The sequence below is a fragment of the Bos taurus genome, chromosome 9 (assembly GCF_002263795.3).
Source record: "Bos taurus isolate L1 Dominette 01449 registration number 42190680 breed Hereford chromosome 9, ARS-UCD2.0, whole genome shotgun sequence".
Lineage (NCBI taxonomy): Eukaryota > Metazoa > Chordata > Mammalia > Artiodactyla > Bovidae > Bos > Bos taurus.
Genome location: NC_037336.1, coordinates 25,276,882 through 25,301,902, shown reverse-complemented (window position 1 = coordinate 25,301,902; position 25,021 = coordinate 25,276,882). Strand labels below are relative to the sequence as shown.

General features: G+C 36.7%; 1 protein-coding gene across 7 annotated transcripts in view; it reads left to right on the top strand.

Moving 5' to 3' along the window:
* TRMT11 (tRNA methyltransferase 11 homolog) overlaps nt 1–25,021 on the top strand; it is a 62,294-nt gene that overhangs the window by 15,431 nt on the left and 21,842 nt on the right. For 4 of the 7 annotated variants that reach the window (XR_808669.4, XM_024996553.2, NM_001080273.2 and 1 more), the window contains 9 exons: nt 28–109; nt 213–305; nt 601–735; nt 1,472–1,628; nt 11,761–11,841; nt 14,476–14,640; nt 16,787–16,859; nt 16,997–17,128; nt 24,205–24,325. Coding sequence is in view for 6 of the 7 variants with exons in the window: in XM_024996553.2 (XP_024852321.1) it covers nt 28–109; nt 213–305; nt 601–735; nt 1,472–1,628; nt 11,761–11,841; nt 14,476–14,640; nt 16,787–16,859; nt 16,997–17,128; nt 24,205–24,325 (1,039 nt within the window). In the remaining variant the exon portion in view is untranslated. Of the gene's footprint in view, nt 1–27; nt 110–212; nt 306–600; nt 736–1,471; nt 1,629–11,760; nt 11,842–14,475; nt 14,641–16,786; nt 16,860–16,996; nt 17,129–19,201; nt 19,294–24,204; nt 24,326–25,021 lie in introns of those variants that run through there. The other 3 variants (XM_059889650.1, XM_059889648.1, XM_024996554.2) reach the window with 3 other exon arrangements.

Below are 25,021 nucleotides of genomic sequence, written 5' to 3'. Positions count from 1 at the left end.
GGTTAGTGCCAATCATTTATTTCCTAGGTCTATATTTGAACTGTGGGGTCATGGGAAGTGTCCAGAGGAGCTGTACAGTTCTCTTAAAAACTACCCTGTAGAGAAGATGGTACGTAGCAAATGTGGCTTTATATAAGTAGATCTGTAGATACTGTACTATCTACATGTGTACTATGTACAAAACTTAAAGGATTTATCTGCTCTTATTTTAGGTTCCATTTCTGCATTCAGATTCTACATATAAAATAAAGATTCACACATTTAATAAAACACTGACACAAGAAGAAAAAGTCAAACGGATAGATGTAAGTGAATTTAGCAAAAACCAAAACCTATGGTCGCAAAGAGTTGGACACAACTGAGCATGCAGGCAAAAGCAAAGCTAAAAGGACCTATGAGATTAACGTAAAATAGCCACCGTTGATGGATAAGAATCCCCAGTGTCTACTGAGTGCTTTTGTACCACATTGCTAAGCACTTTTCATGTTTTGTCTTATTTAATAGCTGATAACCAGACTTACAATATAGGAATTATTATTATATAAGCACTATTTTTCCTTTTAGATATTTATATTATTTAGAGTTACTTTTATTTTTTAGGCACTTGAATTTCTGCCATTTGAAGGGAAAGTAAATTTAAAGAAGCCACAACATGTATTCTCTATTCTGGAGGATTATGGTTTGGACCCAAACCACATCCCTGAAAATCCACATAATATTTATTTTGGTAGATGGGTAAGCAAGTGTTCTTTTTACCTATTTTAGTTTTCTTTAAAACCTAAATGTTAGTCCTTTGAATTGGACTCTATATGTAAAACTTGAAAGGAGCTGAAGAGTCAGAACTACTGTGTGAAGTAAAATCAGTGGAAAATATGTGGTTGTGTGTTTTTTTTTTCCCCCCCGAGATTCTGATGAAATGCAAGAGGATTATTATAAGGTGTTATAAGGTGTGGGGCCTAGGTAGGAGGTTGCGTACCTGGAAACCTTAACCCAAAACTTGCTGGAAAGCGTGAACTGCTTTTTAAATGAAAGTAGAGAAAAGGCAGAGTGCTGTGACAGCAGGAACCTCATTTGTGAAGCTCTGTGATTGAGGTTTCCATTCTTAAAGGAAATTACTGCAAAGCAGTTCTGCCCACTTCCCTGAGGCACTGAGAGGGCAAGTGGAATCTGTGGCTTATGCTACAAGATATTGCTATTTAGGAGAATAAAAGAGGTGGTTAGAGCTCCCTACCAGCTCCTGGAATAGTTGCATTCAAATTCAATTCATATTTGCTTTGAAAAGCAGAAGTAAATGGGAACACACTAAGAAATAACAAGTGTATGTCCGTAACTGCCTCAGTCACATTTTTATATGAAGCAGTGATTAAGTGGAAAGAAGTTATTGTCATCAAGATACTGTGGATTTAATGTGAATAATTATTTTAAATCCGTTTTGTAGATTTATACTTATTGAAAAATATCTCTGATCTAGATTGCAGATGGGCAGAGAGAGCTTATTGAGTCATACAGTGTCAAAAAGAGACACTTTATTGGAAATACAAGCATGGATGCTGGTTTATCATTCATCATGGCCAACCATGGAAAAGTGAAAAAAAATGATATTGTATTTGATCCATTTGTTGGAACAGGTATTTTTATTTAATTGTTTTAAACTAATGTAGAAATGTTACTTGTTTATATTAATCAAGGTCATAGTATTATTTTTGCTAAAAGATTAAGTAGAATAATTTTTTATTTATCACTAAATAAGAGACAACCACATATTTGTATAATAGTTAGTATTTGACATTTTTGCTACTTCCAGAGATAATGCTGAAAGAAATTTTGTGGGCTCTGTTTTTATTTTTATTATGTTTTTAAGAATTTTGTGGGTTTTTTCCCCATAAGTAACGACTCAGGGGATCATACCATTCATTATAGAAATGTTGTAAAGCTTTACAGTTTCTTTATATAGGAAATTTCTTACTGTACTTGAATTAAAAAAACGGGAAAACACTTGAGGAAGAAAGACTTGAGTGACACAATTTTAAAAAGTATTCACCTTTTAAAATTGGCAGATATATACTTACATAAAAAATGATTAATGTGCCTTATCTTTGGGTTGTGGAGGTTCATGTGTGAAGTTTGAAAATAAGAAAAGTGACTAAGGATCAGTGGCCTAGAGCATGACTGCTGAGGCCGTTACCTGGGTTTTGTACACCCTTGATTGGATGTCCTCGTAGTTAACTTTGTGTGAAAGCCCAAGGTTATTTCATCTGAGTGAAGACATTTTCCTGCTTCAACCCATTTTTCTTCCGTCTTGCCTATGCATATGGAGTATTCACAATTAGGTTCGCCTAAATTCACTATGTTCAGACTGTAAGAATAAATTATGTGCAGTTGGAATTTCTCACTGTAGTGGTCTTTCCCTGTCAGAAACTCCTCTGAAACTCCGTAAGCAGTGATGATGCGGGAGCTCCCATTTGTTGAATAGAAAACATGTCACGTACTAGCTGTGCATTCCAAGGCTACTGTCTGATTTAACTCTCTACAGCTACTGAGATTGAGATACTCTACAAAATCTTCCTGAGATTATGGCACAGAGATTAAGGGACTTGCCCAAACTTATGCATGGTAGACGTCTCATGGGTTTCACACTCAAGCAGACTAACTCCAGGGCTCAGTGCCTGTTACTGTCATAGCACTGCCTCTCTCAGCATTAGGATTTGCCAGCCAGCTGCTGTTGCTAAGTCGCTTCAGTCGTGTCCAACTCTGTGGGATCCCATAGACGGCAGCCCACCAGGCTCCCCCGTCCCTGGGATTCTCCAGGCAAGAACACTGGAGTGGGCTGCCATTTCCTTCTCCAATGTATGAGAGTGAAAAGTGAAAGGGAAGTCGCTCAGTCGTGTCCGACTCTTAGAGACCCCATGGACTGCAGCCCACCAGGCTCCTCCATCCATGGGATTTTCCAGGCAAGAGTGCTGCAGTGGAGTGCCACAGCCAGCTACTGTACCATAAACTAACGTGAGGAATACAGCACATTAGGAGCAAATAGAATCAAGGTCAAGAGATTTCTAAATGGTGGAATAATTTCCTGAGTTGTTAAATCAATCTTGGTGCGTCTCTCTGCTCCATTCCTCCATTGTCTCTGTATATCCTACCCCTGACATATTACCCATTCCTTTTTTTCCTATCCTAATCATCCTAAGTGCCTCCCCAACTTTTTGAACTTGACAGGAAATAAAACTTATGGAAATGTTACAATTATAAAAATAAGAGAAAGAAATCCTACATATCCCTGACCCAGAGTGGACTGTTGTTAAAATTTGGCATTATTTGCTTTATCACTTTCTCATTATGTTTTATATACACAGTATTTTTCTTTCTGTACCATTTGAAAGTAAGTTGCATCCATTATATCCCTTTACCTCTCAAACACTTTAATATGTATTTCTTGATGATAAGTATATTCTCTTACATCACCACAGTATAGTTTTCACTGTTAGTAAACATACTATTCAGATAGTACTTTAGAGTTGGTATTCCATTGTTGTTGGTTGACTCACGAATGTTTTTTATACCATCTTTTTTCTTTTTCATTCTAGCATCAGGTGTTGTATTTTGTTGTCAGCATTTCTTTGATCCCTTGATATGGAATATATCCAAAGTCTGTCTTTTTCTTTTAGGAAACTTGGAATATTATCCCTCCTCTCTTTATTTTTTATCCAGAATATTCCTTATTTTGGCTAATTTGATGTTTCCTTATGGTTAGATTAAGGGGTCTTACTTTCCTGGCTGGACCACTGCATCAATGATTTTGTGTCCTTCTTAGGGCATCCACATAGTACCCATCTCTCCCCATTGGTAATGTTAATTTTGATCAACTGATTAAGATGGTGTTTGATTTTTTTTTCCCCCCACTGTGTGATTACTATTTTTTTTCCATGCATTTAATAGGCAGTCTGTATGGTGACACACCAAGATCCTACATCTGAATCACCCCCACCCTGTGGTTGTCAGGTTTAGCACTGATTGTCGGTTCTTGCCTACACCTGTCTTGACTTTGGCTACAAAGGGATGATTTTCTGTCTTCAGCACTCCCTCCAGTGGACACCTTTCTTATTATAAGCAAAAGCTGTTTCTTTTCCTTTGTATTCATTTATCTATTGTTTATAAGAATTAGTGGATTTCCCCTCCTTTCCCCAAGTGGTCTTAATTCATTTTTTTCTTAATTATTTTATTGCTCAAATTGTCCCAGATTTGTCTTGTGCAGGCCCTTTCATACTGGATCTGTCTTGTGATATGTTCCTGTAGTCTTTTTTTTTTTTAACACCTCCCTCTTCTTTCTGGCTCATTCAGACCCTGGAATCAGTCATGTCTCTTAGAAATTCTTATTTCTTTTAGTGGGGAATGGTATTAATATTAGAAACCAAGATCTAGGTGCTAGGTATTTTTGCTTCTACACCCTTTCAGCAGACAACTTGGAAATGCATGTGTGTGTGTGTGTGTGTGTGTGTGTGTATGTATATATAATCTGTATATAAATGTATATGCAAATATACATATTCATGCATACGTACTGTATGTACACATAACTAAACGTATATGCATAGTTTAGAACTTGTGAGTTCTCACATATACTACAGATTCCACTCTAACCTTTTTTCACTTAACAATATTTCCTAGAAATCACTTTCTTTAGTTCATAGAGATTGTTTTCATCTATTTTACAGCATACTCCATGGGTTTGAAATGAAATGAAAGAGTCAGTTGTACCTGACTCTTTGTGACCCCATGGACTATATAGTCCATAGAATTCTCCAGGCCAGAATACTGGGTAGCTGTTCCCTTCTCCAGGGGATCTTCCCAACCTAGGGGTCAAACCCAGTCTCCTGCATTGCAAGCAGATTCTTATGTACTGTAATGTATTCAGATAGTCTCCTAAGCTTGGGTATAGGTAGTTTCCCATATTCACAGTTATAAATAGTGCTTGCAATGAATAATCTTTATATATATACTTTTATAGTGTTGGAAATACAGCTCTAGGGTAAATTCCTAGAATTAGGAAATTAGGTTGAAGAGTTTACGTAATTTTGTTAAATGTGGCGAAGTTACTCTCCATTATGCCATTTTGCTTTCTTGCCAGCAATATATAGGAGTCCCTGTTCCCCCACAGCCTCACCAGCAGAGTGTATTATCAGGCTGTTGAAATTTGCCAGTCCATTGGGTGAAAATGTTATCTCAGTGTAATCTTAATTTGTATTTTTCTTATGAGTGAAGTCTAATAACTTTCTATTTTAAGGACTAGCAGTGTAACTTTTTTGGAATTTTCTTAAAGTCATTTCCCTATTTTTCTGTAGATATTTTGGTTTCCCCCCTTATTTTTAAAAATACTTTGTATTTTAGTCCCCCTCTTTTTTTCCTGTTTTAATGTATATAAATATATAAAATATTTTCTCTCAGTTTGCCATTTTTCTTTTGATTTTGTGTGTAACTTTTTTTTTTTTTTTAACCAGGCAATAGCTTTCCCTACATCCAAGTTATAGAGGAATTCAGCTATGGTTTCTTCAGTAGTTTTGATTTTTTCCTTTTAGATCTCTGATGCATTTGGAGTTTATTTTTTGTGTGCTGTGAGGAATAAATCTAATTTGTCTTTTTCCAAATGCTAACCCTCTATTGCCGGGGTCCTGCCCCGGCTGATCCAGGGTATTCGAAGGAGAGACGGCGTAGGCGAAGATCAGGAAACAATTGCTTAATTAAATGTTAATTAAGGATATAAAGAGTAATAGAATGAGGATAGCTCAGTAGGAAAATGCAGTGGAGAAAAGAGGCTGAGTAGCTTGGTTTACGCGGGAGACCAATAAAACTTCAAGACAAGAAGTTTGCACCACTCACGTAGGCCGCAGGCGTCCTTCCGTTCTCCCGAAGGAGAGGAGACACTGAGGCCTCCCCGGTCGGATCTTAGAAGCCCAGGCATAATTAGTAAGCATGGTGGGTTCCGCGCTCCGGATGGAGACTCAGCCAGAGTGAAAGAGAGAGCGACATGGGGAGACCAGTATTTCGAGAAACTGATCCCAATTCTTTATTTTCCAGAGTCTGTTTTTATACACTGAGATGTTATACAAAAGTCACGTGGGGACAGCAGTCCTGACTTTTATTAAAGTCAGGTGCTTCACACAAATGTATACAGAGGTCTTAGGGGTGTTACATCATCTTCTGGCCAGGGGGGCCTGCTGACAATTTACGACCCTCTCCTTGTGACAGCGGTCAGTCAATCAGTACACTTATTTCTCCAGGGCTGATTATTCTCAAAACAGACGCCACCCAAATAAAGTTACATTCCTACAGGGTGAGGGTGTAGTGGGTTTTAGTTAAGGAAAGAATTTACTTAGCCTAAGGTCTAACGTGATTAATATCAAAGGTTAATACTTATTTCTTCTATATATTCATTAATGTGTGTAAGGGCAGGGGATGTGGAGATGTAGCAACAAACATTTGGCTCAACAAATGAAAAACCCTTCACCAACACAATTTCTAATCAGCCCACTATACTTATAGTTTTCTAACTTCTCTAAAGAACCTGTTTTTAGAGGGTTTAAAGCATCTCGTGCCTCTCACGGTTGGGAGGCTGTGAGCAATCACATGTGGCCGGACGAGCCTGTCAGGCAGGCTAGAGAACCTTCAGAGGAGTTTGTAGGTTAAAACATTCTTATCACGCCCAGGAATTATTATTAACTGGAGCTCTAGGTTAACTCCTTCTCCAAAAGAGGTGGTGGGGGACAGCCCCCTGTAAAGTCAGAGGTGTAGGTGAGAGCACAAAGTAGTAAAGTAGGCAGGCTCTGGTTATGGGGGTAGATGCTCGAGGAGTTCCAGGGGGACTCCTGAGGCTCGATCCCGCCTTTGCGTATGTCGAGCCTCCTTCCTCATGACCTTTGTCACGGGCGGAGTACCTCACTCTGGCCCCCAACACTCTATTAATTATCTTGTTCTTGGATTTCTAAAACCTTTTTCTGGGGAGTGATTTTTTATGAGATACATACATGTACGTGTTTAATATGCACACACACACACACATACACATAGGCAAGATCATAAAGATTAAAAATAGTTACTGGTATGGGTAAAATTTTCTTCCCTTGACATGGATGAGGCTGGGCATGTTATGAAATGCTAACTTCCATAGCAGTCAAGATGTTGACTACCTTTAGTGTGGGAAGAGGTGAGAGATCTGCCCCTAATGTGCTTTAGGGCAGCTCTTTAGAGTGAGGGGCATATCTTGGTCATTTAAGTGTTTGTATAGGACAGTTACAGAGGATAAGATGATGGGATGGCATCACCGATTCAATGGACATGAACTTGGGCAAACTCCGGGAAATGGTGAGGGACAGGGAACAGGGAAGCCTGGTGTGTTGCAGTCTATGGGTTTTCGAAGAGTCAAATACGATTTGGCGACTGATTGATAACAACATAAGGACAATTAACGGAGAAATTAATTGCACTATGCAGGACAGTTAATGAAAAATTGCAGGAGGAAGATCTTTGCAAAGACGTTGCTAAAATACATTTCATAATTTGTGCTTGTTGTTTAAGCATAGCTTTAAGACTTTAGCTGTTAGTGCTTTTGTTTTAAAACTGGTGCTCAGTTGGTCCTACTCTTCGCAACCCCATGGACTGTAGCCCACCAGGCTCCTCTGTCCATGGAATTTTCCAGGCAAGAATACTGGAGTGGGTTGCAATTTCCTTCTCCAGGGAATCTTCCCCACCCAGGGGTCAAACTCACATCTCCTGCATTGGCAGGTGGATTTTTCACCACTGGCTCCACCTTTAGAACTGATAATGGCCAGTAATTGTGAACAGGCAACAGTTTTTAAGCAGTTTGTCCTCTTGCTTGGGCCTTTTCTCTCTGATGGGTAGTACCTTCTGAAGGATTGGAGAAATAAGCAGCCCTGTGCTTTCCTCCATGGTCATAGTTTTTCACACACTATTGGTTATTTTTGTCCTTTTTCCTTTTTAGTTTTTGTTTGTTTATAAATGTAAGTGTCTGCAATCCCTTTTCTGTTTTAAAAGTATAAAATTGATATTTATTAGTTTCCTAAGTGCTTTACCCACAGACTACTTATGACTTTTGATATTCTCAAGGTTATAGAGTAGGTTAGAGAACTTCTGGGAAGTTGAAAGGAGAGATATAATCTTTTGCTACCTAAATACCTTTTTCTTTTGGACAGTCTGCTGTCTTGTCTAGAATGACATTATAAGCTGCAGAAGTACACTTTTCATTTCTGTTTTAGCAAATACATTGATTCTCATTGTAGTAAGTTTTTTTTTTTTTTTTTAAGTTTTGCATCTCCATTTTTCTAAGGGAGAAGATACATATCCTGGATCAGCTCTCAATAATTAGAAAATACTGCTATTCTAATATGAACATCACTAAAGGAGTGATGAGGATGCATCAGTTGAATACCTATAATGTCACAGGCAGACCTGTGATGTGATATAAGACTTGTGAATGATACACAACTCTTAACTGAGTGTATAGTCTTACTTAATCCGTTTAATAACAAATTTTTACTTTTGTGTATTTAAGTAGTAGCCTAATAAATATTTACTTCAGTTGCTGCTGATCTAGAGGAGGTTGTCTGATTATAGACCACTGTAACAGCAAAGAGAGTGAGTTTTAAATCCTTACTCTTACCAGTTACTATGTGACTTTGAGCAAAATTCTTAACTTGTTTGGGCCTCCATTTCATCTTGTAAAACTGTAATAAGTAATATATTGTGAGGGTAAATGAGGTAATATATGTATATGAATTCATTAGGAAATTGTGTGATGCATGGTAGACAGTGAACTGTACTGTTTATCATTTTTAAATTATTTTGTTAAGCACTGAGATCCTTTTTGGTGAAAGATGTTAGATATAGCCAATATTGAATTGTTAGCATGAACAATTTGGCCATGAATTCATTTTCTAGTTCCTTCTTTGGCTGATTTCCAAGATATTCATAATTTGCAGTTATTTGCAAATTATGGCAGTGGGAAAAGTAATTGAGGGTTAAAATTATAAACTTCTGTTTCTTTGTTTATAATGAAAATAATTGGCATGAATTGTCTGCCAGTGTCTGCAGATGCAGTGACATAGCTCTGCAGCCATAGCTCAGATTCCTTTTCCCTTTCTCCTTTCTCAAATGAATCAACTCCTTTAGTGGAGAATATACCCAGGAGACTGGTTGTGTATTCCTTGGCTTCTTCTACCTTCAAATGGCCCATAGGTGTAAGGAAAAGAGTGAAATTTTATCTTTGCAAAATGATAGAGCAAGGTGTTGAGATACCCACTGTCCTAGCTCTGAAAAGAGACTATGAAGAGGAGGAGAGGAAGTTAGGAGAGAGATAATGGATCTCTATAGGTCTTTCTAATAATTTCTGCTTCCGTTTTATTCACCACTCTGTAGTCCCATTTTCCTGAGTCTCATAGTTTGGTAGACTTTCTGTTTTCTGGCAGTATCCTGCATAAGCTGCCAGTTTATTAGAGTTCTGTGTATTTTGTTTTCTTCTTTTAGGGTAACATAGGTAAAGTAGTATCACAATTTTTCCTCCTTTTCTTTCAGCAAAACTAAAGCCCAGTTCTGACTTTCACATTTTGTATAGCTTTCTGCTTAAATCTCTATAGATGGAAATCATAAATTAGTTTCTCCATTATAAAGTTCAGTTATTGTGTCCGTTTGCCTACCAAGTTATTGCCCAAACCTTAAACTGGTTACTGTTTAAGTAATAAGAAATTAAAACACTGGTTTACTAGTGTGGATCACACTGTGGTACTTTTACACTTGATAGCATAATGAGAAATTGGGTGAATTGCATTATCTGCCCCCTCAACACTTCACCCCTCCTTTTTTATTACCCCTTCTTCCACCAAAAAGCTTCCAAGAAAACTCCATCTGAGATATATAACTAAATGCAAAACTGCTTCAATTTAGAAATAAAATGAGATGATTAACAATGATAACCCAGTGACCAGAGAAGCTAATTTATAGTGATTTTATTTAAAACTTGAAAACCTTTAAAGAGTACAAAGTTAACTAACAGATGTAGTCTAACAGATTATTCATCTCCTTTCAGCAATGTACTCTAAATTGGGTCTTCTCAAAGCTCACTCTAACCAAATGGATAAGGTTCTGTTTAAGGAAGCACAGGAAAGCTTTTCTGTTCCCCTTGACAACTAGTTCTTCTAGGTGAGTATCTGCCTTAATTGGCAGAATTGCAGTAATGCTTCATAATTTGGATGAAGTGATTTTTTTTATGATTATTTCAAGTCATTACATACAGTATCTTTCCTAAATTTTGACTGTTCCATTTATAGGCTAAGAATTAGGAGGTCTTACTTTACCTCCTCAAACAAATGCTTTTTGTAGTTTGTATGGGGGAACCTAGTTTTTGATTTCTGCTATGCTATTAGTCTTCCATCTCTCTTACTCGTGGCTCCACTAGGAAGTAGTCAGTTGTTTTTCATTGAGCAAAGTATTTTTAAGTACATGTTACCAAACTATGTTTTAAATGACTATGGAAGGAACACGATTTATAGATTTATAGATCTATATCTATATAGATATATAGATCTATATCTATCTATAAATCTCAAAACAAGATTTATGGATCTTGACCCTCTGGAGGCACTACCCATCTTAATTTTAGAGATTACATTTCAAAAGGATAGAATGGAAAGAGCCCTAGTTATTTCCCCGTATCTAAGTTTGTGCATCGTCTAAGTATATGTTTCTGTATATTTCTGATTTCATATTGACTGGCAGATCTTTCTGCAGTAAAGCTATTAGGATTTACCCAGTCACTAAGAACATTTTTAGTTTGGGTATTTTATAAAGTGAAGTTCACTGAAAAGAACAGCTATTAACTTTATGAATTTTTGTTCTTAAACAATTTTAAAATATTTCATTTTTCATTAAGGGTTTCATTTTTAATTTCTATTAGGATTCTTTTTCATATTAAACTGGTCATACCTACCAAGTTACTTAGTCCCCTCAGATTGTATTAGGACATTTGTGTTTTCTTTGTTTATAACACTAGGTAAAAAGATTTGTTGTATTAACTGTTTTTGTTTGTGTCTGATAATAGTTATTCAGAAATTTGTATTTACAGTTTTTTTTTAATAACAGCTTTATTCAGACATAATTGCCCTACCATAGATATTTACAGTTTAAAATGAGATAACTACCTCACTGATTATAGGAGTAACTGTTACTTGTCCTCATATTTTAATTTTTGTAAGAATTAATCTCTTATATATTAATTATGCCCTCTTTAAGTTATCTGAAACTCTGACTTCAGTGAGAATTAAGTTCAATTGTTAGAACTTATTGCCAGCTCTTTGTGTAACAGCCTTATATGTTTATTTGTAAGAAGGGAGCAAGATGCTTGTATATAGACTTCTCAAAAATAAAAGGAAAATGTCTAAACACCTTATTTTCACCCAAAAAATGGATAATTTTCCCAAAGTAGTGCTAGGAATTTTTAAGTAGTAATGCCAGGACATATATTAATTCCTTGCTTTTGAACCAGGGTGCTGAGCACAGGTTAGGAGTTTGTTTTTTCATCCTGAAGCCTGTTAAATATGGCCAGAACCAAGGTCATTCCAGGGTACATTCCAGGTCATTCCAGGTACCTGTCTGCCTACAGGTAGTCTGTAAGAATCTGGATCAGATTAAATAGAGGAAGAAATAACAGTCTGGAACTTTCTGGTTAACAAATCACAACTGTGTGATTTTTTTCAGGTGGCCTTCTGATAGCTTCTGCTCATTTTGGTGCATACGTATATGGGACAGATATAGACTACAATACTGTTCATGGCTTGGGTGAGTAGTGGTTCTAGACAGTGTTACAGTCTTTCCTCTATAACAAGTGAGCAAATGAGTCTTTGCTCTTGTACCAAATGTACCTTTAAAATACTTAAATAGTTATGTATGGCATTATGCAGCTGCTTTTAATGTTAAAATATAGCACTGTGATATAGTTTTAGTTATTTTTACAACAATAAGACTTTTCATTGGGTATCTGCTTTTCATGAAGTTATCCAGTGAGCAAAATGATCTCCCAGGGGAACCAAAGATGAGTAACAAAAAGCCCTTCTCTCAGAGCTATTTTTGGTCTTAGATTTTTAAAAAGTAGGCAGTCAATAAAGTTGTAAAACTTTATGGCTGGGAAAGAAGTAGGAGAGGGATGAACTAAGCCTTTTGTAATTAGTGTATTCACCTAGTAAAACATAGTTTCTATAATTTAAAATAATTTAAAAATTATCACCATTCTTTTGTTTAGCAGTCATTTGTTATGTGTATACTTGATTAATTACTCTAGTCCTTGAGTACCATATATGTTTTTGATTTCATAATTAACCAAAACATCTTCAAAACAGTTAAGGTGACAGTAACTCTAAAGATTCTGCATTAGACTGAGAGTAACTTGAAATAAGCATCGGCTTGGTTTTGAGGCAGTTCTGGAAAACACTTTTAAAATCTAGAAGCTACGCTAATGAAATGTGATTGCATGAAATTGAATCAATCTAAAAATATTTATTTATAGCTGAATAGTGTTAAAAATGTAAAGTTTCTTTGATTTTGAAATTGTATTTATGTTATTGTTTCATCGTTGTAGCTAGAATCAGCCTGTAAAACATGCTTTTTATTTTTCTCACCCAGTGTAAATGACTATATAGGTGAGAATTTATTAGACTTTCTTTTCTTGAAGTAATTTGATATATTGTATTTGATGAACTGCTTTTTTTTCTACCTTGACTTTAAGGAATTTAGTACTATAAGGAGAATGAATAACATTTTATAAAGTTCACCTAAATGGGCTAACTAGAAAAAGATAGTCTTTGTTTGCAGTATTTTAGCATAGACAGAGTGCTAAGAAGAATTATTCCTGTTTGCTTTTAGTAGAAACAGTCTGTTTGCTTTAAGGGTATTGTCCTGTGTGCTTCATTTTAATTTTTATTTATTAGAGTTACATGTAAAAGTTATATGCTAACCTCTCAGTCTGCTTGAGTAGAATTCTGATTGAGGTAGAATTTCCTCAGAGCTTATCCAAGGTGCTGTTAGATTTGCCCTCTGTTTCCTATGCTTCCCATCTCTTACTATACTCTCAAATACTTCCAAATTTCTTCTATTTTAAAAATGCAAAACTTTTTCTATCAACCCTATAGAGGCCCTCCTCCTAGCTACTACTTTGTTTTCCTCTTCTGTTTGCCAAAGTGCTACTTAAAAAGACTAGTATTTACTTGCTATTTCCTCTTTTTCATCTCTTAACTGTCTTCTGCCTGTTCTTTTCCAGCTTCCATGCTTACTGAAAACTCAGGCCACAGGTCTACAGTACTTGGCAGTGTTGACCTTCATAACGCCTCCCTTGGTTTCCTAGACAGTGACTTCATCTGGTGGTACTTTGATTTCTTTGTCTCTTTCTCAGTTTCCTGAAGGCCCTGTGGTTTTCTTCAGGGTCTGTTTACATGTTGCTTTTCTCCAGGCATCTTTGTTAGCCCCTTCTATCACATTACATACTCTGCAGAGTCATGTCATTCATCTTTTAATTTTTAGGTTTCGTTTTTATTGTGAAGTAGATCATAATACAGAGGAGTTTATAAAAATAGAGAAATTATAGAACAAACATACAATTGCCACTTACGTTAATAAAAAATATCATTCATTCTTATACATTTAGCTTAAGTTTATTTACTGATATCTCCCAGTGTGTATATATATTCTGGCCTCTAACTCCCTGCTGAATATCTCTTTCTGAATCCTCTATAGATACCTCAAGGTATATCGAGATTGATGTATTGCAAATGAATTTCATCTTTTTTCCTAGGCTTGTTTTTCTTCTTGGTTTCTCAGATCTTAATTGACGATGTCATCATCTACTCATGTCTCCTAAACTAAAACTTTTGAACTTCCCTTGAGCCCCCACTTTAACTTTTCATATCTCGTGTCTCCCTTTTACTTTCTCTGTCTATGGTCACTGCTTCTGCATTTCCAAAGTTAGCTCTCTTCATTTCTGCTCCGTTTATCTCATTCATCAGTATTTCTTCATTGCTAGAAGAAAAGGACCATGTTCTGTTCAGCCCTATATCTATTTTTGTCATTTATTTATTTTAAATTGAAGGATAGTTGCTTTACAGTATTGTGTTGGTTTCTGCCAAACCAGCCCTGTATCTTTATTAGTGTGCTTTGAATGCATTAATTATTGAATGAGTGTTTTAAGACCATTTTACATGAAAGGATAATTAGACAGCACTACAATTTGCTGTTCAGAATATGTTTTTATAATAAGTTAAAATAAAAATAATTGTTCATTTGTATAAATGAAATTAAACTTCTATAAACAAAAGCAGGTTCTATTTGAGTTAGGTTTGGATGAGCTAAATATTGCTTTTAGCTAAATGACAAGAGTTAAGAATGTTGTTTGTTAGTTCTGTCTTCATTTTTCTTTCCCTTTAGGAAAGGCTAGTAGGAAAAACCAGAAATGGAGAGGACCGGATGAAAACATTAGGGCAAATCTTCGTCAGTATGGTTTAGAGAAGTATTACCTTGATGTCCTGGTCTCAGACGCATCTAAACCTTCCTGGAGGAAGGGCACGTATTTTGATGCAATCATCACTGATCGTAAGTATGTTTTTATACAAAAGTAGGAATAGGATTGGAGAAGGCAATGGCACCCCACTCCAGTACTCTTGCCTGGAAAATCCCATGGACGGAGGAGCCTGGTGGGCTGCAGTCCATGGGGTCGCGAAGAGTCGGGCACAACTGAGCGACTTCACTTTCACTTTTCACTTTCAAGCATTGGAGAAGGAAATGGCAACCCACTCCAGTGTTCTTGCCTGGAGAATCCCAGGGACGAGGGAGCCTGGTGGGCTGCCGTCTATGGGGTCACACAGAGTCAGACATGACTGAAGTGACTTAGAAGCAGCAGCAGGAGTAGGATTGAGTTCCTAAGGTCATTTATATTTCATGTACAAAATATATCAGTACAACAAAAAAGAACCAACTTGTACTAACGTTACCCCCACTCCTGACTTCTTTACATAGTGAGAAGGAAGAAGTTATGAATGTAGGGCAGGACATCAATTTAACTTCATGGTTTTGTTTTTCTAAACTATGTATATTAACTTGTCACCCCTTTTTTCTCTTCAGCTTATTTTCAAGACATAAATTTGTTTGTATATTTGTTTTATGTTTACCTGTAGTTGGTTATTAGCATACCAACTAGAGCCAAAATGTCATTTGCAATTATGAGATCAGATTTTGAAAAAGAGAGTTTCAGGTATCTCAGATTCTCTGTGTCTAACTTTTTGTGTTTGTTGTTGTTTTTATGCCCATTATAACTGGCATCTTCTTCCTAGAGTTATAAAAAATTTGGAGTTCTGTGAACCACTGGGATTGTGAACCCACTGAGCTTCAGGAATGTGCACAGGAACTTGTTTTCACTTGCCTCCTTAGCTCTTGGGCTTTTCAGGCATCCTGTCTAAGAATAGATCTGCCTTTTCTGTAGTCTTTGACTGTACATAATGGAAAGCTGTATCTCAGCCCTTCCATCTCAGACCTCTTCAGTTCTTTGGTAACTTAGGTGGTTTCATATATAACAAAAGGAAAATTATTAAGGCATTACAATGATAGTTCAGTTGGTTAAGAATCACCTGCAATGCAGGAGACCCCGGTTTGATTTCTGGGTTGGGCAGATCCACTGGAGAAGGAACAGTCTACTCAGTCCAGTATTCTTGGGCTTCCCTTATGGCTCAGCTGGTAAAGAATCCACCCACAATGCAGGAGACCTGGGTTTGATCCCTGGGTTGGGAAGATCCCCTGGACAAGGGAAAAGCTACCCCCTCCAGTATTCTGGCCTGGAGAACTCCATGGACTACAGTCCATGAGGTCTCAAAGAGTTGGATACGTTGTAAAGTTTCACTTTACAATGTCACTATGAATATACTTATGGAAATTGGGTGGCTTTTTATTTATAACCTACTGTATTACTTGCTCTCACTCTATATGTATTTATAAAAATATGTAATTTTGTTCCTGATCAGTTGAGAGTAAGTTGTGTCCATCTTGGCCCTTTACCTTCCTACACTCCAGTGTGTATTTCCTAAGAATAGGGATAGGCTCTCAGATAGCCAGAGAGCATGCATGCTCAGTCCTGTCCAACCCTTTGCAATGCCATGAGCTGCAGCCCGCCATGCTTCTCTGTCCATGGGATTATCCTAGTGAGAATAACTGGCGCAGTTTGCCATTTCCTCCTCTAGAGGACCTTCTCAACCCACAGATCAAACCTGTGCTCCTGCATTGGCAGGCAGATTCTTTACCACTGAGCCTGGGAAGCCCTAGATAGCCAGAGTACAGTTATCAATTTCAGTGAGTCCGTGCAGTACTTTAATCTGTAGTTTCTCATCCAGTTTTGTCGGTTGACCCAGTAATACTCCTTTATAGCATATTTTTCCCTGAAGTACAGTATCCAGTCTAATGTCAGGCATTGCTTTTAGTAATCATATCTTTAAGCCCTCCTTTAATTTGTAGCATTTCCACAACCTTCCTCTGTCTTTCATGACATTGACATTTTGAAGAACACAGTCACCTGCCTGCCTGCCCTCCCAGTGTTAACGAGAATGTCCCTCTCGTTTGCATTCTTAGCTGGAATATTGCACAGGTGCTGTGTCCTCAGGATGTCACATCTGGAGGCACGTGGTGTCCATCTGCTTGGCAGTGGTGATGGGGTGACTTTTGACTGTCCTTATTCCCTGTGCTTTCTCTCTAGCTCCATATGGTATTAGAGAATCTACAAGAAGAACAGGTTCACAGAAGGAAATACCAAAGGGAATAGAAAAATGGTAAGTGAATATTAAATATGATATATTACTACCTTGGGAAGAAGCATATTGCTTCTTTTTAATTAACTGAGTTTAATAGTGTTAGTTTTCAGTGGTTTTTAAGTTTTTCACTGATTCTGAAATTTTGTTTTGTCTAGTCCAGAAAGCCACGTTCCTGTTTCCTTGAGTTATCATCTGAGTGATATGTTTTTTGACCTGTTAAACTTCTCAGCAGAGACCCTTGTATTAGGTGGAAGGCTCGTCTATTGGTTACCAGTATACACACCAGAGTATGTAATAATAATAATTTTACTTTTAATTTCATTTTTATTATGGTGTTTGTGTATCTAACATGCTTTTTTTCTGTCTCTAATCATATTCAGAGTGAGTATCTTCGTGTTTAATGTGTACATGTGAACAATAGCCTTTATTTACCAACATGTTGTATAAAACAGACCCCTTTCTCTTATTGATTGAATTGCTTTGAACTTTTTATTTTACATCAGGGGTTGGCAAATTACAGCCTATGAGCCTGATATGGTCTTTAGCCTTTTTTTTTTTTTGTAAAGCAGTTGAGTTAAGGCTGGTTTTTACCTTTTTAAAGGGCTGTTAGAAAGGAAAAAGGCAACGAAAAAGAATATGTGTCAGAAGCACACGTGGTCCATAAGGCTAAAATATTTACTGTCTGACCTGTAAGTGCAAAAGCTTGCCCTAGTGTTTATCACTCTTAGCTCAGGGTCTGTGTGTCAGCTGTTCATTAGCTTTTTTGCCAGGCCACAAACCTAGATAATTTTTAACAACTTAGCTCAGTGATTCATCTATTTACTTCCTGTTAGCTTTAATATATGTTGGCTCTTGTGATTGTCTTACAAAACTAAGACCAAAATAAGAGCTATGCATATAGTTAAAGCCCTGATTATGTTCAACATTAGTGGTTTGGGTTTTATTATTCAGTAATTATTAATTTTAAACAGAGCTATGTACATCAACAGTGAAAGACATGATATGTAATCTTTAGAGTTGAAAAGCAGTATTAAGCTCAAGATTTGGCTATTCAATCTGCTATAGAAATCTTTCTTAAAAATTATTTTAATTTCTATATTTACTGTATATAGTTATACAAAGAGCATTTTAGAACAGTCTTATCTCGTTTGTGTTTTTGTAGTGGTGGATGGTCTTTCAGCAGTTGGAAGCTATGCTTTTTTGTTTTTTTATAAATGTCACATTGGGAGCTACCATGCGCTAACTTTAGTCTTGCATTTTGTTTCTTGGCTAATAAAACTGTACATTTGTATCTGAACCCCTTAACACTGGGCTTCTGTTCTGTTAAGAAATTAATCGTTTCTTAATTTTAGAAATGTGAGAAGTTAATTCTAAGGAATGAAATGACTTGTCTAAAGTTTAAAGCTGACTAGTTCATTGGTTTCATTATTCCTTGTGCTGTGTTCACTTAATTCAGCATCCTGCAAAGATCTCAGGTACCTGGTATATGAAGTGATAGATGAGGTTTTATTAATATTTTCAGAAAAGAACATATTTGCTTATTTCTATGAAAAAGTGGTTTCTGCCTTAGACAAGCTAAATTCCAGCAGCAAGCTTCCTTGTGTTTTTGTTTTAATTCAAGTTTCAGGACTGAATTTTTTAAAAACTTATTTTGAAATAAATTTAAAAATTACAGAAAAGTTTCAAATACAGTACAAAAAGCTCTAATTTCTCCCCTCATCCAAATTTTCCAACTGTTCACATACACCTCCTCTGCCGTTGTTTGCTCACACATTACATTTATGCCCACTGTCATTAGTCTTTTTCGGAACTGTTTAAGAAGTTGCAGATATGATGTCCTATCACCCCTACGTATTTCATTGCATTTCTCAGTAGCAAGAGCATTCTTGTCAAATCCCCATCAAGCCCCAGAGTCTGGAAACAGCACTGACAATGCTTCTGCCCGATCCTGGACCTCTTCAGATTTTACTGATTATAGTCTCTCCAGGAAAACTGCCTTGATCCATCATGTCATTCTCCTCCAGTCTGGAACACTTCCTCAGTCTTTTCCTTATCTTTTGTGTCCTTAAGAGTTGTACAGTACGTGGCTTATATTCTGAAGGTTGACCCTTAACCAGGTCCATCTGATGTTTCTTCCGTGATCAGACTCTGGTAATGCTCTTGGTAGGAATACCACAAAAATGATACTGTGTTCTTAGTGCATTGCATTATGGGGCACACAGAAGCAGCCCCTCCTGGAGATCTTAATCATCTGGTCATGTTCTGTCAAGTGGAAAAACTTTATCATTTGTGATAAAGAAATATCAGAACTCTGATAAAGAAAGTGATTTATCATTTTCTTTTCAATATGTATGTTCCAGGGGACAGAAACCCAGGATACACCAATATCTCGTTTCATTGTTGACAACCACCATAATGATGAGTTTGCTATTCCATCATTCCTTCTGCATTTGTAAGTTGGCATTCTGCAAGGATTAGTTTCCCCTTCCCTCCCATTAATTTGTTGATTTATATTGGTATGGAGTCTTCCAATATTATTCATTGGGTTATAATTTAATTCTATCATGACTTTGTTACTCACATTGTCCTAGATTTGAACTATGAGAGTCCCTTTGAGGTAGCTGCTCTGTCATTTTGAAGTATCCTCGTTAGTTTTCGTGTTTCTTATTTTCTGGCATTTTTTTACTTTCCACTATTTTGTAGTTTATTATTTAATTATAATTGAAATTAAATGTGGCTATGAGTATGTTTTATAATTCTTTTATTGTTGTTAAGAAAAGTCAAATTGGAGGCACTTTCAACTATTTTACTATTTCTGAAGATCTTAAAAAATGGCTAGGATGTTTCTTCAGTGACGTCTCTTTTGATAGTTTTTGACAACGGGAAATTTCCAAGTCCATATAACCAAAGGGATTTTTTACAAGTAAAAAAGGAGGCAGGTTTTTAATCTTTTTTTTTTTTTTCGCTTTAGATGTTTTATCAAAGGGCAGATTTCATCCAGGCTAGGACACAAATAGGAAGACTTCTGTGGCATTTACTTCCCTGACTTACTTGTCTGAGAGTTATTTTCAGATTTTCTGATGTTCATTACTAGACTTCCATTGTGTCTTCTAACCTGAAGTGCTCTTATTAATGAACTTAATTTGTCATGAGTTTATATTAGGGAATGAACTGTTTTCACCTTTGCAGCAAACATAACCCCAAATCTTTACTGTTTCTATTAGATAAACTTAAAACTAAAGTCATCTGCGAAAGTTTGAAATATTGTTCTTGCTTTTGAATTAAACAATGTAGAATTAGTTTGGTTATGTTGTATTGTGGATATAGCTTCTTATTAGACTGGGAATAAAGAGTTCATTTTAAAACTGTGCCTTGGCACAGCTTAATTGGAAAGCTTTTGTATTTTTGGTATAGTGATGTTGGCTTTTAGTCCTGCTGTTGAATTCATTTACTCAACCAAATCCTGTTAATATGATTGAAGTTTAAAAATAAGAATTGCACATTATAATCAAGTTAAGGTATTATTTATTAAACCCAGGACATTTTGAAAGTTGTAAGGCATCATAAAAACATCACAGCTTAGTTATTTGTGAAGAATTATCAAAACTGATGATTGAAAAAGGATTTTTTTCACTGTTTAACAATTTAAATTGTGGTGAAGAAACTACTGCTCAACAAATTCTGCTTCCTCTAGATCAGATTCTTCCTGCTCTAGTATATTGGGTTTGAGGCCTGCATCAAGACACTCTGTACTCTTTATATCCTTTTACCTTTTTATTTTGTCCCCTTTGCTTGATATGCTCTTTCTTCTTTCTTCAGCTGTAAAATTCTGGTAATCTAAGGCCAGGCTTAATTGTCACGACCTCTGACCCTCCCGGCCCTTCTCAGCAGAATACATCAGTCTAGCATCTGTGCTCTTCTAGTAGTTTACTCTTATTACTCATAGAAACTTAACCACATAAAGTTACTGTTGACTCTTGGTATATGTGAGTTTATTCACAATTTCAACTATTTGCAAATGAAACTGAAGATCTGTGTAACTAACATTCATTTGGTCAGGCCATACATTCAACTTGTGTGTTTGATGTTACAGGAGTTGCTAAGCTGTTGAGTGACTGTAGCTTCTTGCCCAGGTTCCACATATCCATATGAAACGATTAGGAACTGTGTTTCTTTGTGAAAGATGTCCTTTCATAGAAATCCAACTGCTAAGCTTGTGAAAAAATAATGACAAAGTGAAGAAGTCTGATAAAGAACTCCAGAGTAGGATTTGGGGGTAAATTTTAATTGTGATAAAATGAATTTTGTGGTGGCTCAGAGCAGTGAACAGAACATATTTTTCATTTTTCATTTGGGAAACAGAAAAAAATGATTCTTTAAATTGTTTTTAGTAAGTGCTCTAATCAGCACAAAATCTGTGTCTTGAATGGGAAGTACACCTCAAATGACATTTGGAAATGGTTAGTCTGAGGCGTGAAGATTCACAGGAAGATAAATGACTGTCAGAACTGATTGATGGAAAAGCTATGTATAAATATAGGGTTTTTTCCCCATTTTTTAAAAAAAAGTTGAAATTTAATTTGTATACCATGAAAATCACAATTTTATCTTTAAATAAGATTGAATTTGTTATAATATTGTTTCTGTTGCATATTTTGGTTTTTTTGGCCACGAGGCATGTGGAATCAGAGTTCCCCTAACCAGAGATCGAACCCACACCCCCCTAACATTGGGAAGCAAAGTCTTAACCACTGGACTGCCAAGGAAGTCCAGAAAAATCACAGTTTTTAAGTGTGCAACCCCACAGTTTTTAGCCTTGCCACAAGGTTATTTAACCATGCTGCTAAGTCACTTCAGTCATGTCCGACTCTGCGCGACCCCATAGACGGCAGCCCACCAGGCTCCGCCATCCCTGGGATTCTCCAGGCAAGAACACTGGAGTGGGTTGCCATTTCCTTCTCCAGTGCATGAAAGTGAAAAGTGAAAGTGAAGTCGCTCAGTCTTGTCCGACTCTTAGCAACCCCATGGACTTCAGCCCACCAGGCTCCTCCGTCCAGGGGATTTTCCAGGCAAGAGTCCTGGAGTGGGGTGCCATTTCCTTCTCCAATGCATGAAAGTGAAAAGTGAAAGTGAAGTCGCTCAGTTCGTGTCCGACTTTTCGCAACCCCATGGACTGCAGCCTACCAGGCTCCTCCGTCCATGACATTCTGCAGGTCTAACTCCACAATGTTTTTATCATCCCCTAAATAAACCCCATTCACGCAAACAATGTCTCTTGCTGTTTTCCCTGCCAACCACTTATCTATCTCTGTGGATTTACCTATTCTAGCTGACCATTAACTATTTAGATTTTTAAATAGTTGCTTGTATCATAGGGGGATGGTAATAAAAACAGAATTAAGATACCATTCCATCATCATAATCTGGGCATAGTACAGATTTATAGCTCCTACTTAACAGATGGCAAACAATCCATTGGTATGAAATATATTAATAAATATATAGTAGATGATTTTAAATGCTGTTTTTTAATTTTTTTTAGTATATTTTGGAAGTACATGATTAAATTGATTGGCTCATTCAAGAGTAGTAAGTTAAAAACAAGTTTGTTAATGATGATAACCTAAATGATGTCCTTTCATGCTCAAACTCCAAGATCAAGTCAAAAAATAATCTAGAACATGTAAATATGTTTTTCTGCTGTTAAGCCAAATGCCATGACTTAGTTTTACCAGTTTAATATTATTCATGTCATAAATAATTGTATTGGTTTTGTCCTTTGATTTCTAGATTTCTCTTGGGTTTTATAATTATACAGATTATATAAGCATGAGGAATTTATATTTGTATACATTTAAGAAGCATTTTAACAATAATACCTTATTACTTTGCTGGAAAATAAGATGCTTTTCTTTAAAAAAGGGTACATTACTAAATTTGACAGTTTCAGACATCTAGAAACCCTGCTGCTTGCGAGCCTAAGGTCAGAACTGTATTTTCTTTCTGTTATCATTATTTTAGTCTGTCAACTATGATATAGAATGTATTCTTTCATATCATAAATGCTTTATATGAAGTCTCCAAATTTGACGTCAGCTGATGTTATAAGAGCACATTTTTGATTGTGTAGTTAGCATTAGAGAATTGTGGGGTGAAATGAAATCCAAAATGGTCATTACTTGTTGGAAAGCCCTGAGGAAGGAGTCAGAGAATGACTTCAAGAGAATTCCTTCCACTGATAATGAAGTGAGGTGCATTATGAATGTCGTTTGGTAAGTGGGTGGTGAAGGTTCTGAGCAAGTGGTCAAGGTAGTGAGGGAGAGCTTGTTGAAGGTCACAGGGACCTAGATAAATCAGTTAGAGGGGTGGGGGAGACAGTGTTGATGTATTACAATGGGCTAACCAAGATGGTGGGTGGTCCTTTACAGGAAGTGCTGATCAGCTCCTTTCCCACCTTGGATCAGAGCTTTAAAATTTCCCATATAAGAAATGTTTGCAGAAACTATGTATCTAGAAAGGTATGAAGATTTGCAAAGAAAAAAGAAAACAAAAACTGGCAATCCCTGTGTTCTTAAAGGTGCCCATACCTAGGGAGCCCTCTCTTCTACTGTTCTTCTGAATTCTGCTCCATAACTATTTCCCCCACATTTGTTACTTGCTTCTTCTACCAAGATCAATGCCAGAAGCCAATTGGATGTCAGGTTCTGAACTCCTGCAGCTGGACTGCTGTGCTTCCTTGGTGTCCTCATCTTCATTCACCGAGTACGCTACATGGGCTGCACAGCAGCGGGTACCACCGCTCTTCATCCTGACTCTGGTTTTATTTCATGGCAGAGGATTGATGTCCTCTGTAGTGTTCTAGTGGTAGTTTGTCTCAATTATCTTTACATAACAAAGTTATTAGAGTTCTCAAGATGTCATTAAAATTTTTCAGGGACATTTCATTTTAAAGGGGAAAACATATAGTGTAGTGGACTTTATACTTGGGGAATTTATAAAAATCCCTAGCTGAATCAGTCCGTCAAGAATGTCAGAGAGTTATTGTGGTCTGTATTTGTCTTTTTGTGCTCTTTCGGTATCCTTTAGGGTCGAATTGTCATTTTGTATTTTTGTGGTTTAAATGCTTGGCATTCTTCAATAAAATGTATCTGTATTCTCTCACATTATATAGATAAAAAAATTAAACTGCTGCTTGGTAAAAAGCAGATGGTTTATGGATTATGTGGACAGTTAGCATATGTGAAATAAAATGGTGCAGCCTATATGGGGACGAGGTCCCATTCCACACTGGATCAGCCCCCTTGATGATCCTGTGCAGGATGCACCTGTGAGTGTTCATAACCGTCAGTTCTTCTTTCTTCAGATACACCGAGGAGATGGTACCCTGGCACCCCTGCTTGAAACTCATCAGCAACTGCGAGCAGAAGCTTTCCAGTCACACATCAAGGCGCTTGATAACAATGGAAAAGGTGAAGGAATTTGAGGTAAATTATCCAAGTTTTTTTTTTTCTTCAGATAAATTCTGGAAGAATTAAACGTAGATTTTTCTAATTTCCTCTAATGAAGTTTGGTTAATGTTAGTCCTTGATTTTTTTAAGTTTTTAATGCATTCAGGAGGAGGCAAAAGTTGAACAGGTTTGTGGCATTTGGTGGGGTAAGAATAGAATATAGAAACTGAAGAATAGAAAGAATGGTTGACCTTTATTTTTCAGGCTATGTTTGTTATCCTTAGGCTAACTTAGTTATAGAACAGAGCACTGTTAATTAAACAACCAAGGTGTAACTAGCAATGTACTAGTTACCCGTTTTCTTCAAAAGCAGAACCTGCTTGACTGCAGACTTTACTGAAGAGAAAATGTCACTTTATATAAAGGAGAAGGACCCATCTGTTAGGGTCCAACATGTGTTACCTCTCTTTCGTTCTTTCTCTACCACACACAATTCATTTCAGGTTGAAAAGAAAGAACAAAACATATGTTATTTCATACCAAGATCAGATTTGATATGAATAATGCCTCCTCATGGAGCTTAATTAAATCTGCAGAATTCATCTTGGTCTGTACAGATCTTGGTTAACAACCAAAGCACTTCTACATTCACTAGAACTTGGGTAAGCCCCATGAGTGCTTTGGATCTGGAGGGCAAGCAGAAAAGAATAGAGTGTTACTGCCTGAGGATTT